The sequence below is a fragment of the Rhinopithecus bieti genome, unplaced genomic scaffold (genome assembly GCF_001698545.2).
Source record: "Rhinopithecus bieti isolate Rb0 unplaced genomic scaffold, ASM169854v2 scaffold_4553, whole genome shotgun sequence".
NCBI classification, from domain to species: Eukaryota; Metazoa; Chordata; class Mammalia; order Primates; family Cercopithecidae; genus Rhinopithecus; species Rhinopithecus bieti.
This window is the reverse complement of record NW_016804694.1, coordinates 1,173,578-1,191,717: the sequence shown is the minus strand read 5'-3', so window position 1 is coordinate 1,191,717 and position 18,140 is coordinate 1,173,578. Positions and strand designations below refer to the sequence as shown.

The 18,140-nt window shown below is 42.1% G+C and overlaps 1 protein-coding gene across 1 annotated transcript in view; it reads right to left on the bottom strand.

Moving 5' to 3' along the window:
- Positions 1–18,140, bottom strand: part of KCTD20 (potassium channel tetramerization domain containing 20) — a 49,899-nt gene that overhangs the window by 22,249 nt on the left and 9,510 nt on the right. The window contains 1 exon segment of the mRNA XM_017870100.1: positions 546–751. Within this exon segment, the coding sequence (XP_017725589.1) occupies positions 546–705 (160 nt within the window). The 5' untranslated portion in view covers positions 706–751.

Sequence of the window (18,140 nt, the reverse complement as noted above, 5' to 3'; positions counted from 1 at the left end):
TGAGGCTTGCCAGCCTGGGCAAAATGGTGAAACCCTGTCTCTACCAAAAATATAAAACATTAACTGGGTGTGGTGATATACACCTGTGGTCCCAGCTACTCGTGAGGCTGAGGTGGGAGGATCACTTGAGCCTGGGAGGCAGAGCTGCAGTGAGCCAAGATCACGCCACTGCACTCCAACCTGGGTGACAGAGTGAGACTCCATCTCAAAAAAAAGAAAAAAGAAAAAGCAGGGCTCAGAAAGACTGAGGATCTCATCCATGGTTACAACTAATAAGCAGCTGAGTTAGAAGTTGAATATGTCTTCTGACTCCAAACCTGTGGCTGTTTGTTTGCTTTAATACCATTATCACCACATTAGATGTGCTAGACTGATTAAATAAGTGGATATTTTCTGTGAAGGTCAGCTTTATATAATTGTGATATGGAAGCTAAGCAATTAATTGCGTAATTTATTTAGATTAAACACATTCATGCCTTCTGGGTAGAGTAGATGCTTTGGTATTGGAAAGCCCCCCAAATTAAGTCAAGAGCTAATCACTGTACCTTCATTCCTGGGACCTAGAGGATAAGTAAGATTATGAGGACCAGATGAAGCCAGGCTATTTGCTTCTTTTTCTTGAGCTGCAGCTGAAGTATCATCCACTAAGCAGCTGGCCTCCTGCCGCAATAACCTGTCACTGTCACTGCCACGGTGAACATTCATCCTTAGATTTTGAGTCCTGAACTGTCCGTTTGATCAGAGAGAAATCCTGGAACACAGGAATATGCATGATTTAGAACTCAAAAAACAGATTTCTAAGGACTTCCATGATATGAAAGCCAGACTAGAAAACTGACAGCTAGCATTCCTGTTCTCAGGAGAAACAAGCATCTTACACATTTTTGTGATTTTTAGATTAATAGGAATTGGGCTGATTTAAATGGTCTTTATCAAATCACTAAGAATGCAGATAAACTTGTTACCAGGGAATAATTTTATCCATGAACAGACATCAAATTCACTGACTTCGGCCACATTCATGATCAATTCTACATTAAATGGTGGTACAATAATTTTGTGGTATTCATATTACAGAGACATAGGGTAGCAGGGAGTTCAAATTTCAACTAAAGAAAACCTATGTTTTTCTAAATTGACAATATGCTTTTGCAACAATTAAGCACCAGGATATTAAAAAACAACACAACCTTAAAGCCAGTATGAGAATCATCTGAGCTGAAGAAAAAAGCTAATTCTGATTGTAGTGCTCAAGTTCTCCTTTTTTATCTCCCTTTTCTCTTTCACTTTGTATACCTTATGCTCAATCCCGAAACCCCACCTCAGAATCACACTGACTACAAAGCTAATCATGTCATTCATCTCTCTCGAAAGCAGTGCCAAGTCCCCATGACCAACACACACTATGTAACTGCCATGTGCAAGACCCCCAATGATCAGGCAGGATGGAGACGCCACAGCAGCCACAGAGGGGTCTTCATAACTTTCTGCTGGTTAATCATGCCCTGCAACCCCTCCATCCTCGATGGTGGCTAAACTACTCAAAATATTCCTGAAGTTCACTCTACTTAGCACTTTCACAGTTTATACTGTACAAGTTTCCACTGGCATTCTGGTGGAAGAATCATCTTCAATCATCAGTAATTTGTATGCATATGGATAACATGCGTAACAATATTTTAGGAAACAGGAAGCTCACTAAGGGCAGTAATGCATTTTAATACTCTGAATTTCCTGGCATACCAAGCATGTGGTAGGTGCCAATAAACATCTATAAAAAATAAACATAATATCTGTAATGTAAATTAAATTTTTAATCCCTTCATAATGTATATTAAAATATTTTTAGCATAAAATTGATCAGTTTATGCCCTGGTCCAAGTTTTCACTTAGATGAAATGTAAAAATGACCACTTTGATAAGATGGATAGAGGAATACGCCTGAAAATAAATCATGCTAAAGAAGAGATACTTTCAGTTGATGAAATCTTTCTCAGACAATGGCTCTTATAAAGCAAATTGAAGGAATAAAGTGAATGTATTGATAGAAAACCTTCAATGTGACTACAGCTTTTTTCACAATTATCCTTTCTTAAAAAAAAGTATTTATATTACAAAAATGCAGCCATTTAAAGTTGATGCTTGGCGACTGGTAAAGTCAAACAGAACCACCAATGCCTTCAAGTTTGGCTCAGATGTCAAAATCAAGTCTAGAGAGTAAGATAAAGAACGAGGTCCATGGAATTGGAAAGAACATTACCAAAGACGGTCTGCTTCTTTAATCTTAACTGGTTTTGAACCATAATGTTCCAATCTACTTACAGCTCCTCTAGCTGCTCAAGAACCAAGTTCAAACTTCTCTTTGTTGCACTCGAAAAGATCTCTTGAACCGATACACAATAAGCTTGACTAAGCCTGCCTCTTGAGAACTTGCATGGACTAGACTGTATAAACCACTTAATTTAATCTCATAATGTAAGAAAATCATTTTGTTATCATGGAATAAAAAATGTCCTAGTTTATAAAACCAGGGCTCCAAAATCAGTTTAATTTGTATATGGTGAATTAATAAATGGATGTACTTGGAGTTTAGCAGGGTAGGTATCACCAGTGAGGGAAAATAAAGTAACTTTCTCAGCACTTAAAAGGTATTGCATTTAATTAATTTTTATTGTAAGTAGTACACAAATATATTCCCAAGAAAACTCAAACCTTATAGATAATGCGAAAAAGGACCTTTTGATCATCATTCCCAATCCCAGTCATTTCTCCAAGTAACTATCATTACTTGGTATGAATCCTTTTAGACTTTATTAAAATGCATATTTATTATACAGATATACTGGGGAAAGCATATAGTTTCTTAAAAACACACAAATTATACACTATATGCATCATTCTCATTCTGTAATGTTTTTCTAAATGTTCTTGAGAACCATCTACAATTGAAGATTGCGATCTAGTTCATTTGTTTTTAAGGGCTGTATAATATTCTATTAATACAATTTTACTCTCCTCCCTATGAATATTTAAGTTGTTTATAACAAACAAATGCTTTGATAAGTAAGATCAGAGTGTACTATGGAACTCCAAGAGAGGATTCAATTTGCAGAGTTTTCCCAAATGGATTTGGTTTCAGAATTTGTTTTTTCAAGAAATCCTTCAGGGCCGGGCGCAGTGGCTCACACCCTGTAAATCCCATGCACTTGGGAGGCCAGGTGGGCGGATCACGAAGGTCAGGAATTGAGACCATCCTGGCTAACACGGTGAAAACCCCATCTATTTAAAAATACAAGAAATTTGTGCCGGGCGCGGTGGCTCAAGCCTGTAATCCCACCACTTTGGATGGCCGAGACGGCGGCGGATCGACGAGGTCAGGAGGGATCGGAGGACCATCCTGGCTAAACACTGTGAAATCCGCGTCGTCTACTAAAAAAATACAAAAAGAAACTAGTCGGTCAAGGTGGCAGGGCGACGCCTGTAGTCCCAGCTAACTCGGGAGGCTGAGCAGGAGAATGGCGTGAACTCGGGAGGCGGAGCTTGCGGTGAGCTGAAGATCCCGCCACTGCACTCCAAGCCCGGCGCGACAGAGTGAGACTCCGTCTCAAAAAAAAAAAAAAAAAAAAATTTCCAAAAATACAAAAAATTACCGGGCTGGTGGGGGAGCACCTGTAAGTCCAGCTACTCAGGACGGCTGAGGCAGGAAATGCGTGAACCTTGGGAGGTTGGAGGCTTGCAATGACCCCAGCCTTGGGTGAAAGTGCAAAACTCCGTGTGAAAAAAAAAAAAAAAAAAAGAAAAGGAAGAAATCCTTCAGGATTTCTTCTTTTTTATTTTTTTCAGAGACAGAGTCTCTCACTCGTTGCACAGGCCAGAGTGCAATGGTGTGATCTCGGCTCACTGCAACCTCTACCTCCCAGGTTCACACCATGCTCCCGTCTCAGCCTCCCGAGTAGATGGGATTACAGTCACCCACCACCATACCCTGCTAATTTTTGTATTTTTAGTAGACACGAGGTTTCACCATGTTGGCCCGGCTGGTCTCAAACTCCTGACCTCAGGTGATCCACCTGCCTCAGCCTCCTAAAGTGCTGGGATTACAGGTGTGAGAGACCACGCCCAACCCAGGATTAATGTTTAATGGCACATACTTTCAGATAGCACCTAACCCAGCATTTCCCAAAGTCCCCTATAAACTCTATTTCCTCTAAAATCCCAGAATGGATGGAACAAAACTCTCTTGACCTGTGGAACCTAAGAAGCAAACTGACACCAAGTTCTTCAACAAACCAGAACAGGCAGTTTAAATATAATAGTAAGGTTCTATTCCCTTTCCAGCATGGATGCTTCATTCAACTTTGAAGGATATTTTCATGGCCTACCCTGGTTCACTTCTGTAGCCATTCCACAAATGAATCTTGGTCCTCAGAACGGATTGAAGGGGGGGAAAAAAAGAAAGAAAAAAAGGCAAGGCGCAGTGGCTCACATCTGTAATCTCAGAACTTTGGGAGGCCAAGGCAGGAGGATCTCTTGAGCCTGAGAGTTCAAGACCAGCCTGGGTAATACAGTAAGACCTCATCTCTAAAAAAAATTTTAAAATTAGCCAGACGTGGTGGCGCATGCCTGTAGTCCCAGCTACTTGGGAGGCTGAGGCAGGAGGATGATTAAGCCCAGGAGGTCGAGGCTGTAGTGAGCTGTGATTTTACCACTGCACTCCAGCCTGAGCAGCAGAGTAAGACTCTGTTTAAAAAAAAAAAAAAAAAAAAAAGAGAAAGAAGAAAAGAAGCAAAACACAGCCAGGCACAGTGGCTCACCCCTGTCATCCCAGCACTTTGGGAGGCCAAGGCAGGCGGATCACGAGGTCAGGAGATTGAGACCATCCTGGCCAACATGGTGAAACCCTGTATCTACTAAAAATACAAAAATTAGCTGGGTGTGGTGGTACGCACCCGTAGTCACAGCTACTCAGGAGGCTGAGGCAGGAGAATCGCTTGAACCCGGGAGGCGGAGATTACAGTGAGCCGAGACCACCCCAGCCTGGGTGAGAGAGAGAGACTCCGCCTCAAAAAAAAAGAAACAAACAAACAAAGCACTTCACCAACAATATAATTCTCTATTGCTGCCAAACTATTTTTTGATCAACAGAACTCTGAAGGTCACAGCAATGTGCAAGAATCAAAGGTTCACCACCCTCTGTTATAGCTTAACAGTAACTGAAGAGACTGCTTTGGAAAAGCAGCAAGAGTTAAAAAATATATTAATAATGGAACCCAGAATATACAGCTGTGAAGCAAAGAAAACTTAACATCCAGCAAGCCAGTTTATGCTTCACTTCCATACATTCTGTAAAAGCATTTTACATACTCTAAAGAGCTATATATTTTAAGAGTATATATTTTATTATTTATTTCACAGGCTTCTCATGAAGGCCCATGGTTTGTTGAATCTTGATTTTACTGACCTGGAACAGCAAAACAGTTTTAGCACCATCATCTATCCATCTTGGAAAATTTATATACAGTCTTTGATAGTGAAATTATCTCCACATATTCCTTGCACCTAAAAAAGAATGCACTGGTTTCTCTCTAGAACAGTCATCTTGAGTATGAATCCACAATAACCTGTAGATAATAAATTTATATGTTTTCTTATTTGCAGTTTCTCCTAGTCAATTATTTCTGAAGAAAACAAGATATTTACCTAGATCACTATTCCCTTAAATTCAATATCCTACCATTGAACTACTCAGATTAAAAAAAAAAAAAAATAGTTGGAATGGGGTGGGGGCAATAATATTGATGTATCTCAAAAGCATAATGCTTTCAATACTGTTTTTTTGTTTTTGTTTTTGAGATGGAATCTCGCCCTTCTTGCCCAGGCTGGAGTGCAGTGGTACGATCTCAGCTCACTGCAACTTCCGTCTCCCCGGTTCAAGTGATTCTCCTGCCTCAGCCTCCCAAGTAGCTGGGATTACAGGTGCGCACCACTACACCTGGCTACTTGTTGTATTTTTAGTAGATATGGGGCTTCATCATGTTGGCCAGGATGGTCTCGATCTCCTGACCTCGTGATCCATCCGCCTCGGCTTCCCGAAGTGCTGGGATTACAGGCGTGAGCCACCGTTTCATAAGTTAATAGTGCAAAGGCATGATCTTTTAAAAGGCAGTACCCTTATTTATACTTAGGACCATATCTCCACTCTGTGTAGGAAGTGGAAGGTGAAGATGAAGTAGGATGCCACAGAATTTGGTAAATAAGCTAATTTGCCCTTAACCCATACCCCATAATCAAACTTAAGAAGTAATTATATCTTTGCCAAACCTTTATTCCAAACTGAAAAATCCTAGCCCTTCCAGTCTGTTCTTATGTGAAAACCACTTGGTCTAGTTTCATTGTGCTTTTCTTTATGCATGCTAATGAGAACTCTGCTAATGTTTTCTATTAAGCAGGTTTTCTGTTTTGCTACACATAATGCTGTCTGGTGACACCCAGAATTTCTGGGAATAGGTTAAAATGGGATGAAGGTTGGGGAGGGGAAACAGAGGGGATGGGGAAATCTAAAATGTCTGCAAGACCTCCTTCTAGTACTATTATTAACTCACAGTAAGAGGCTACCATATTCCAAAAGTACTGTCTCTCTACAAAAGATAAGAAATTAGCTGGGTGTGTGATGATGTAGACTTGTCTCAGCTGCTCAGGAGGCTGTGGCAGGAGGATCACTTGAGCCTGGGAGGTCAAGGCTGTAGTAACCCATTATCATGCCATTGCACTCCAACCCCGGGTGACAGAGCAAGACCTAGTCTCTCTTATTCATTCATCAATCGAGTTTATACTGATATTTTCCGTTCAAATTTAATACTGGTTTTTCCTAACTCATTTTATATTAGTGTATCTTTTCCCTCACACTGAAATTCTTGATTCATAGACTAGTCTCAGAATTACAATGTCAAATTACTACTAACAATAAACCTAGTAAGTTTAGGTGTTTTGATCGGGGGGGCAGTTCTTTTTATCCTTAAAGTATATCCCACTAAGGATGTACAGTCAGCATGCTATATTCAAAAGTTACTGTATATTTTTTCTCTGTATGTTCTGTAAGGTAGGTTCATTTGTTTCCCTTTATATTCAGTTATTGCATTTTTCCATTATTTTTAAAATGTATTTCCTGAATATGTAAAACATTTACATGGTTCAGAAGTTGAAGACCCATAAAAAAGGAATGTTCAGAGAAGTCTCTGCCCTTCCCCCTTTCCCTCTCAATCTGCTCCTGTTTATTCCCTGCAGATAACCAGTTGTCTTAGTCCATTTGTGCTGCTATAAGCAAAGTGCCTGAGACTGGGCAATTTATAAAGAACAGAAATTTCTTTTCTCACAGTTCTGGAGGCTAAGAAATCCAAGCAAGATTAAGATGCTGGCAAATCGGTGTCTGGTGAGGTCCTGTTCCTCAAAGATGATGGTGTCTAGACATCCTCACATGATGGAAGGAAAAGGGCTAGCTAGGTTCCTTCAATCCCCTTTTATAAGGTCCAATCACCTCCTAAAGGTCTCACCCCTCAACGGTATCACCTTGGGGGTTTAAGTTCCAACATAACAATTTTGGAGGGACATATACATTCAAACCACAGCACTGGTTTTGTTAGTTTATCTTGCATGTTTTGTATGTTTTGTATGTTTCTCTTTGCAGATATAAGCAAATATATGTGTACATATACATATATTCTTAACTCCTTTTTCCTATTATACAAAAGATAGAATACCATATTCTACCAAATAAAATACGCTTTTTTGTACCTTGTTATATTACTTAACAGTATATCCTAGAGATCACTCCATGGGAGTTCATACAGATCTTCCTCATTCTTTATTACGTCTGCATAATACTCCACTGTGTAGCTATTAATATGCAGAGATTAGATACAGAAAAGGGAAAAAGGGCATTCCAGGCAAGATGAATGACAAATAACTGGCAGGTAAATAAGAATAAACAAGGCTTTATTAGTATATGAAAGAGAAAGTAAACCAATCAGGCTAGAGTGAAGGATTAATGCAAAAGGGTGGAAAAAAGCAAGGTTACTACCATATCATACAATTCCAGGGAAGGCCATGCACATCGTCATCTAAGGAGCTGTACAGAGCACAGCTTAGATAGTTGTACACACTACCTTGGGTAAAGCTAAAGACGAAAAGTTGGGGCCAGTTTACAGAGGCACTTAGATTATAAGGTAAAATAGGATTTTGTCTTGTAGCCAAAGCTTCTGCAGGAAGGTGTCACGTTCAAAATGTTGCTTTAAGATAAGTAAGACCACAAACAGACTGGAGGGGGCTATAAGAGGAGGTTACTAAAATTGTCTCGGAGTGAGGTAGTAAGGATCTTATTGGGCTGATGGCAAAGAAAAGGGTATTACCTAAGACACAGTCTTGCTCACCTTCAAAGAGCTTATAATCTAGTTGTTGAGATAATGAGTTACATAACACAGAAGTGGTATTTTAGAATCAGAAGAGACCTCAGTGATCATATTGTCCAGTGGTTCTCAAATCCAGCTGATAATCAGAATCACTGAGAGGAACTTGTTAAAATATCTTCTTGGGCCCCATTCCCCAGAGATTCTTATTCAATACGTCTTTAGTTGGGTCTGGAGAATCTGAATTTGTAACACACTCCTCAAGTGATCTCCCACTGACTGGCGATGTCTGGGAACTGCTGTTCCAGTATAATCTTTTCATTTCATGGACGAAAAGTTGAATCACAACAATATTCTTTTCCAAGAATGTTCAAGGAGATTACAATCTAGGGGTTGGGAAGCCTTTTTAATCAAGACCCAAAACCCAAAAGCTAAATGAGAAAGACAAATCTGACCACAAAACATTTAAAAACTTTTGTATGGCAAAGGATCCTGTAAACAAAGACAACAGACTTGAAAAACTATCTGTAACAGACTACGAAGAGTTATCATAATACTCCACAGGGGTTATGAAAATACATGAAACTAACACAACAGAAAAATGGCGAAGGATGGAAAAGGGGCAAATACCCAAAAGAGAGTTGGTGAAGCTATATTAATAGCCTACAAAATAGAATTTAAGGCAAAAAACTACACAAGCTTGGCAAGGCAGAAAATTCAAAGGATATCTGTGGACAGGACCATTTCTGTTCCTCATTTCTACCTTGGAAAAAAATCGTAACAAGAGAAGTAGGAGAGAAGAAGGCATTACAGTTCCACAGGAAAGCTGGTACTCCTCTGACTCCACTTCCCTTTTCCTTCCTTCTTCTCTACAAATCACAGGCCAGGCTAACAAGATGACAGATAAAAGTACAATGACAGAGTGACAAGATTAGAATTTCTTGGATAAATTTTCCTGTCTCCTCTATTTGACACTAACTTACTACCCTCAGAACTTTTTTGTCAATATAACTTACGTTGAAAGACAGCTTTTGGGCCGGGCGCGGTGGCTCAAGCCTGTAATCCCAGCACTTTGGGAGGCCGAGACGGGCGGATCACGAGGTCAGGAGATCGAGACCATCCTGGCTAACACGGTGAAACCCCGTCTCTACTAAAAATACAAAAACTAGCCGGGCGAGGTGGCGGGCGCCTGTAGTCCCAGCTACTCGGGAGGCTGAGGCAGGAGAATGGCGTAAACCCGGGAGGCGGAGCTTGCAGAGAGCTGAGATCTGGCCACTGCACTCCAGACCAGGCGACAGAGCGAGACTCCGCCTCAAAAAAAAAAAAAAAAAAAAAAAAAGACAGCTTTTGTGCACATAAAAGACCATATGAGTTACTTGGATTTACATTAAGACCTTAAGTTCAGTATATTAACAGTCTAAAGACCCTTAAATATTTTTTATAACGTATCAGCCTAATTACCTAATTTAAAAATATTAGGCCGGACGCGGTGGCTCAAGCCTGTAATCCCAGCACTTTGGGAGGCCCAGACAGGTGGATCACGAGGTCAGGAGATCGAGACCATCCTGGCTAACATGGTGAAACCCTGTCTCTACTAAAAAAATACAAAAAACTAGCCGGGTGAGGTGGCGGGCACCTGTAGTCCCAGCTACTCGGGAGGCTGAGGCAGGAGAATGGTGTGAACCCAGGAGGCGAAGCTTGCAGTGAGCTGAGATCCGGCCACTGCGCTCCAGCCTGGGCAACAGAGTGAGACTCCGTCTCAAAAAAAAAAAAAATTAATGTACTACATATAAAAAGATTTAAAGAACCATATAATAAAAACTCTTGTACCCACCTCCAGTTTAAATATAAAACATGAATCCCCTAAATTTGGCATTCCCATCAAACATCTTCAGTACATTTAGCTTAATATATGCTCTTTTCCTATGTTAGCACTTCAAATGCCTACCAAGCAAATCTGTAAGTACTCAAAAAGCTCTGGTAGATGTTTAAAAAATTAAACTTATAAATATAGTGTACATAAAAAGGTCCTAAATATTACAACACTTTTCAAACTTAGCAAAGTTTTCTGGCATTCTTAAACTAATAATCAAATCTAAACCCAATTACTCAAGAACATATCTTAAATGAGAATCACAAATTAATCTGCTGGATTCTTTCATATGTCAAATTACTGCAGACATCACATCCTAAGTCCAGATGGACTTAAACTTTATTGATTTAACACATATCATGCACTATATATTATTTAAGTACTTTATAAATATTATTTAATACTCAAAAAACTTTACGAGGTAGATGCCATTGTTACCCTCATTTTACACATAAGAAAACTGAGGGAAGAAGGAGGTTAAGGAGAGCTCCCACAGTCACAAAGCTAACAAGCAGTGGAGCCAGACTTCTGGCTTCACAGTCTATGCTGTTTACCACCATGCAGTGCCACTGCTTCTTACAGGTATAATTCACTTCAACATTTCTATGTAAGTTTTACAGGACTGGAAATATGATTTCAAGCTGAAGACCTGGGGCTAGGACATATAATCTTTCTGTGCTGACAATGGGCACATCTAGCACCTTTCCTCTTTAAATAATTGCTACAACAGAGCCTCTAAATCAAATACCGCCAGATGGGGGTTGATTTTACAATCTGAGTTCAAATTAAGATCTATTTGTGAGGCCGGGTTTGGTGGCTCACGCCTGTAATCCCAACACTTTGGGAGGCTGAGGTAGGTGGATTACTTGAGGTGAGCAGTTCGAAACCAGCCTAACCAGCATGGCAGTTCGAGACCAGCCTGGCCAACATGGTGAAACCCTGTCATTATTAAAAATACAAAAAAATTAGCTGGGTGTGGTGGTGGGCACCTGTAGTTTTAGCTACCCAGGAGGCCGAGGCAGGAAAATTGCTGGAACCTGTGAGGTGGAGGTTGCACTGAGCTGAGATCACGCCACTGTACTCCAGCCTGGGCTACAGGCTCCGTCTCAGGAAAAAGAAAAAAAAAGGTATCTAATTCTGCTGTAACTTCTTTCAACTTTATTACCTAAATACTGGTTAGATGGAATTCTACAATTTCCATGTGGGGTGCTTCCTCTTTTGATTGAACTTAACTAGTTAAGGTCATGCTTTTTTTTTTTTTTTTTTTTGAGACGGAGTCTCGCTCTGTCGCCCAGGCTGGAGTGCAGTGGCCAGATCTCAGCTCACTGCAAGCTCCGCCTCCCAGTTTACGCCATTCTCCTGCCTCAGCCTCCCGAGTAGCTGGGACTACAGGCGCCCGTCACCTCGCCCGGCTAGCTAATTTTTTGTATTTTTTAGTAGAGACGGGGTTTCACCATGTTAGCCAGGATGGTCTCGATCTCCTGACCTCGTGATCCGCCCGTCTCGGCCTCCCAAAGTGCTGGGATTACAGGCTTGAGCCACCGCGCCCGGCCTAGTTAAGGTCATTCTAATGAAACCTTAAGGAGAACAATCCGAGGCACATAAGAGGTCAAAGAAAGCTCACAACTCCTACGAAAAAGCTGGTCAACATACAATAGAATTTCCAGGGTAACGTCTTCAATGTCCAGGATACTCCTCTACTTGGCTATTACCTAAAACTCTCTAAAGGAACAACTACATAGGCTGTAAAGAATAATTTAAAGACAAACTTCTAGGAAATCCAAGGGATATACTATTAGTAATAACATTTTTTAAAGCAGTGCAATTAAAAAATTGAAAGTATATTAGCCAATACAGTACATTATTTTATAGAAAAGAGCTAAGCATTTATATGGCAAGAAAAGAGCTGAAGGCTTTAGAGGACAGATCCATAAATCAGTAGTGCAGTAACAGAGCTAACATGTAGAAAATTCATGTTTATAGACAATCCACAAATCACTGTCAGAAGACAGTGTAAAGGTCATCTAGTTCAAGGACCAGCACCAATTGCTGTCAAAAGCTTTCATGCAGTCCTGTCAAAAATCAGGCCAATGTAGATAATGTAACCCACACACCATTTTCTGAGTCCTAAGACACTTGACACTAAGACATCATCAATCTAATAACTTTTAGGAAAAGAAGCACTATTATATTAAATATATATATATATAATTTTCAGATGCATCCTGATTTTAAAATGTTAAAACACGAAGTGAAAATTAATTATGGTATATGTTAGTGTAAGGCTTCCTTGGGAAGGGCTATCCCTTTGTACCTAAATGATATCTTCTTTTTCTTTTTTTTGAGACAGTCTCACTCCATCGCCCAGGCCGGAGTGCAGTGGCATGATCTCAGCTCACTACACCTGCCTCCGGGTTCAAGTGATTCTCCTGCCTCAGCCTCCCGAGTAGCTGGGATTACGAGCAGATGCCACCAGGCCTGGCTAATTTTTGTATTTTTAGTACAGATGGGGTTTCACTACATTGGCCAGGCAGGTCTTGAACTCCTGACCTTGATTAAGTGATCTACCCACCTCAGCCTCCCAAAGTGCTGGGATTACAGGTGTGGGCCATGGCGCCCGGCCATCTTCACTTCTTTTTTAATATTAAAAATGTATTTTTTTCCCTCATTAGTATAGTGGTCAGTATAAAAAAAGAAAAAAGACTTGGACTCCCAGGCTCAAGCAATCCTCCCACTTCAGCCTCTCAAGTAGCTGGAACCACAGGTACGTGCCACCACGCCTGGCTGATTTTTTTTCCCCTTTTTAAATTCTGTAGAGGCAGGGTGTCACTATGTTGCCCAGGCCAGTCTCAAGCTCCTGGGATCAAGCCATCCTGCCGCCTTGGTCTCCCCAAGTGTTGGGATTACAGGCATGACCACCTCACTTGGCCAAAATGCCTTCTTTAAAATGTAATAGTCCAGATACCGTGGCTCACGCCTGTAATCCCAGGGCTTTGGGAGGCCAAGGCAGGAGGATCGCTTGAGCCCAGGAGTTCGAGACCAGCCTGGGCAACATAGCAAGACCTTTCTTTCTTTTTGTTTTTGAGATGGAGTTTTGCTCTTGTTGCCCAGGGTGGGGTGCAGTGGCACCATCTCAGCTCACTGCAACCTCTGCCTCCCAGGTTCAAGCAGTTCTCCTGCCTTAGCCTCCTGAATAGCTAGGATTACAGACATGCACCCCCACGCCCAGCTAATTTTTTTTTTATTTTTAGTAGAGACGGGGTTTCTCCATGTTAGTCAGGCTGGTCTCGAACTCTCGACCTCAGGTGATCCGCCCACCTCGGCCTCCCAAAGTGCTGGGATTACAGGCATGAGCCACCGCGCCCAGCCTAGACCTTTCTCTACAAAAATAAAAATTAAAAAAATTAGCTGGGCATGGTGGCTCATGCCTGTGGTCCCAGCTACTCGGGAGGTTGAGATGGGAGGACGCCTTGAGCCCAGAAGGCTGAGACTGTAGTCAGTCATGATCATGCCACTGCATTCCAGCCTGGGCAACAGAGCAAGACCCTGTCTCGAAATACAAGGCTAGATTTTTTAATGTCCTTACATGACAAAATAAAATGCCAGCAACCTTATGATGGTCTCCCAATCACCCACCCGCCACAATTTTACCAATCATGAACCTCAAAATCTGGGATCCCAAACCTTCCACCCAAGACTACAAAACACCTCTACTAGTTCATCCCAGTCTACCTAAAATATCCAAAATAGTCTATTACACCCACCGTGACTTCCATGCATTAGTTTAATCCTATCCCCTGGAAAAACATATCCTTCCATCACTTCCAACCCTTTAAATATTAAAGACAAGTACCATAAATTCCCTTCTTTGATCAGCATATTAAATCTACAATTCTTGCCACAGTTTTGCATTTAACACTATTTCCAGACTTCTTGACATTTTTGCAGTGGCAGATCATGGCTCACTGTAGCCTCCAACTCCTGGGCTCAAGCAATCCTCCTGCCTCAGCCTCCCAAGTAGCTGGGATTACAGGTATGCACAACCCTGCCCAGCTAATTTTTTAAATTCTATTTTAAGTAGAGATGGGAGTCTCACTATGTTGCCTAAACTGGTCTGTAACTTGTGGACTCAAGCAATCATCCCACCTGGGCCTCCCAAAGCATTGGAATTATAGGCGTGAGGCCCCTTACCCGGCCTCAATATTTGATTAGGATACAGATTTAAAAGTAGCAAGGCCTTCTTTAATGCTCAGCATTAGTAAAATTACAAGAAACCATTCCAATTCTCAATTCCACAATATGACTGAGGAAAGTAATATGGGAATCTCTGAAAAGAATCAGATGAGTGATTTAAAGGACTATATAGTATCTTCATTAATTCAAGAATACAGCCCACAATGGCTCACACATGCAATCCCTGTACTTTAGGAGGCCAAAGTGGGAGGACTGCTTGAGCCCAGGAATTTGAGACCAGCCTTGGCAACACAGTGAGATTCCCATCTCTCCAAAACATAAAAAATTAGGCCGGGCATGGTGGCTCACACCTGTAATCCGAGAACTTTGAGCAGGTGGATCGCTTGAGACCAGGAGTTCCAGACCAGGCTGGGCCACATGGCAAAACCCCGTCTCAACAAAAAGAAAGAAAAAAAATTAGCTAGGCATGGTGGCATATGACTGCAGTCCCAGCTTCTCGAGAGGCCAACATGGGAGGATTACATGAGACTAGCCTGGACAACACACCAAGACTCCCATCTCTTTACCATCTCTTTTTTCCAGATATGGTTGTGCACACCTGTAGTCCCAGCTACTCAGGAGTGGGCTACAGGCTCCACAGGCTCTTTACCATCTTTTTTCCAGGCATGGTTGTGCACACTTATAGTCCCAGCTACTCAGGAGGCTGCGGCAGGAAGGTCATTTGAGCTCAGGAGGTCAAAACTGCAGTGAGCTGTGATAGCACCACTATATGCCACTGTGGGTGACAGAGCAAGACCCCGTCTCTTAAAAAAAAAAAAAAAATGGCTGGGCGTGGTGGCTCAAGGCTGTAATCCCAACACTCTGGGAGGCCAAGGTGGGTGGATCACCTAAGGTCAGGAGTTCGAGACCAGCCTGGCCAACAAGGTGAAACCCTGTCTCTACTAAAAATACAAAAATTAGCTGGGTGTGGTGGCGGGCGCCTGTAATCCCAGCTACTTGGGAGTCCGAGGCAGGAGAATCGCTTGAACCCAGGCAGCAGAGGTTGCAGTGAGCCAAGATTGTGCCACTGCACTCCAGCCTGAGGGACAGAGCGAGACTCCATCTCAAAAAAAAAAGTTAATTTTTTAGCGATGGGTTCTTGCTTTGTTGCCCAGGCTAGTCTCAAGCAATCCTCCTGCCTTGGCCTTCCAAAGTGCTGGGATTACAGGCGTGAGCTACTGCATCTGGCCTCAGAATATTTTCTAGAACACTGGGATTTCTGCTGCTACCAATGGGCAAGTTTCTATTAGAATAAACCTCCTACTGGAGAGCGCTCATTAAAGCTGAGTGAAACAGAAAAAAAAAAAAAACATCTGTTTGAAGGCATCAGACAACTAGTAAAGTGGCTCAGACTCAAGAAGTCAATTCCTACAGAGAGGATGTGATGATCAATTTTATGTATCAACTTGGCTAGGCTACAGTCCCATTATTCAAACACTAATACAAGTGTTGCTGTCAAGGTATTTGGTAGATACAATGAAAGTCTATAGTTACTTACTTTAAGTAAGGAAGATTATCCTAGATAATCTGGGTGGGCCTGACCCAATCAGTTGCTTTAAGGGCAGAACAGAAACTTCTCTGAGGAAAAAGAAATTCTGCCTGCAGACTGTAGCTTCTGCTCCTATCCGACAGTTCCAACCTGCCCCTCCTGGCTGCAACCTGCCTTACAGGTTTCAGACTTGCCTAGCTAGTCCCCAACACTGTATGAACCAATTCCTTGCAATAAATATCCTAATACATATGTATGTGTGTGAACACACACATACACACACACTACTGGTTCTACTGATTTGGTGGAACGCTAATAGAGAAAGCAAATAAATTAAGGTAAGCCCAACACTCTGTACCACTTTTCTCCTCCAGATATTTGCCAATTTGGAAGCAGCTGCCAAAAGGCTATAAAGCTAAGTAGAAAGCAGCTGCTAAAAAGTTGAGAAGTTTTTTGTTTGTTTTTGTTTGTTTATTTTTTTAGATGGAGTCTCGCTTTGTCACCCAGGCTGGAGTGCATGATCTTGGCTCACTGCAACCTCCGCCGCTCAGGTTCAAGCGATTCTCCTGCCTCAGCCTCCTGAGTGGCCAAGACTACAGACATGTGCCACCACACCCGGCTAATTTTTGTATTTTTAGTAGTGACAGGGTTTCACTATGTTGGCCAGGCTGGTCTCGAACTCCTGACCTCAGGTGATCTGCCCACCTCGGCCTCCCAAAGTGCTAGGATTACAGGTGTGAGCCACCATGCCCGGCCCAAAAGTTGAGAAGTTAAACAGAGGTTTTGTCAGCATCAAGGTGCTGGAGAGACAAAAACTGGAATGGGTCTGCAGAGGAGGAAGGATCCTGTGAAATACCCCAAGTTTTCCACTGGGAGCCTAAAAGTAACACTGTAGAATGGGGTGGCAAACTTTTCTGGTAAAAAGCCATAAGGTAGGCTGGGCACAGGGGCTCATGCCAGTAATCCCAGCACTTTGGGAGGCCAAGGTGGACGGATCACCCAAGGTTGGGAGTTCGAGACCAGCCTGACCAATGTGGAGAAACTCCGTCTCTACTAAAAATACAAAATTAGCCAGGCGTGGTGGTACATGCCTGCAATCCCAGCTACTCGGGAGGCTGAGGCAGGAGAATCACTTGAACCTGGGAGGCAGAGGCTGCAGTGAGCCAAGATGGCACACTGCACTCCAGCCTGGGCAACAAGAGTGAAACTCCATCTAAAAAAAAACAAAACACCATAAAGTAGCCTGGACGAGGTGGCTCATGCCTATAATCCTAGCACTTTGGGACGCCAAGGCGGGCGGATCACCTGAGGTCAGGAGTTCAAGACCAGCCTGGCCAACAACATGGTGAAACCCTGTCTCTACAGAAATACAAAAATTAGCCAGGCATGACTACAGGCAGGTGGGTGCCTGTAGTCCCAGGTACTTGGGAGACTGAGGCAGGAGAATTGCTTGAACCCAGAGATGGAGGTTGCAGTGAGCCAAGATCGTGTCACTGCACTCCAGCCTGGGGGACAGAGCAAGACTCCGACTCAAATAAGAAAAAAAAAAAAAGCTGGGCACAGTGGCTCACGCCTGTAATCCTAGCACTTTGGGAGGCCCAGCTGGGTGTATCACCTGAAATCAAGAGTTCGAGACCAGCCTGACCAATATGGTGAAACCCCGTATCTACTAAAATCACAAAAATTAGCCGGGTGTGATGGTGTGTGCCCGTAGTCCCAGCTACTCAGGAGACTGAGGCAGGAGAATTGCTTGAACCCGGGAGGTGGAGGTTGCAGTAAGTCACGATCACGCCACTGCACTCCAGCCTGGGCGACAGAGCGAGACTCCATCTCAAAAAAAAAAAAAGAAAGAAAATAAAGATCCACATTACAAGGATCACAGATGAAAAAAGACTATCATTACAGATCCCATGAGATTAAAAAGATGAGCAGTTATTCTGTACAACTTATGCCAGTAAATTAGAATTTGCAGATGAAATGAATATTCCATAATTTATTGAAACTGACTTAGAAAAATTAGAAAATCTGCAAAGTCCTATATCTAGTAAAGAAATTTAATTGATAATTAAAACTTTTCCAGAATCAAATGGCTTGACTAGCAAATTTTCCCACACTTTTAAGGAAGAAATTATATCAAACTTTC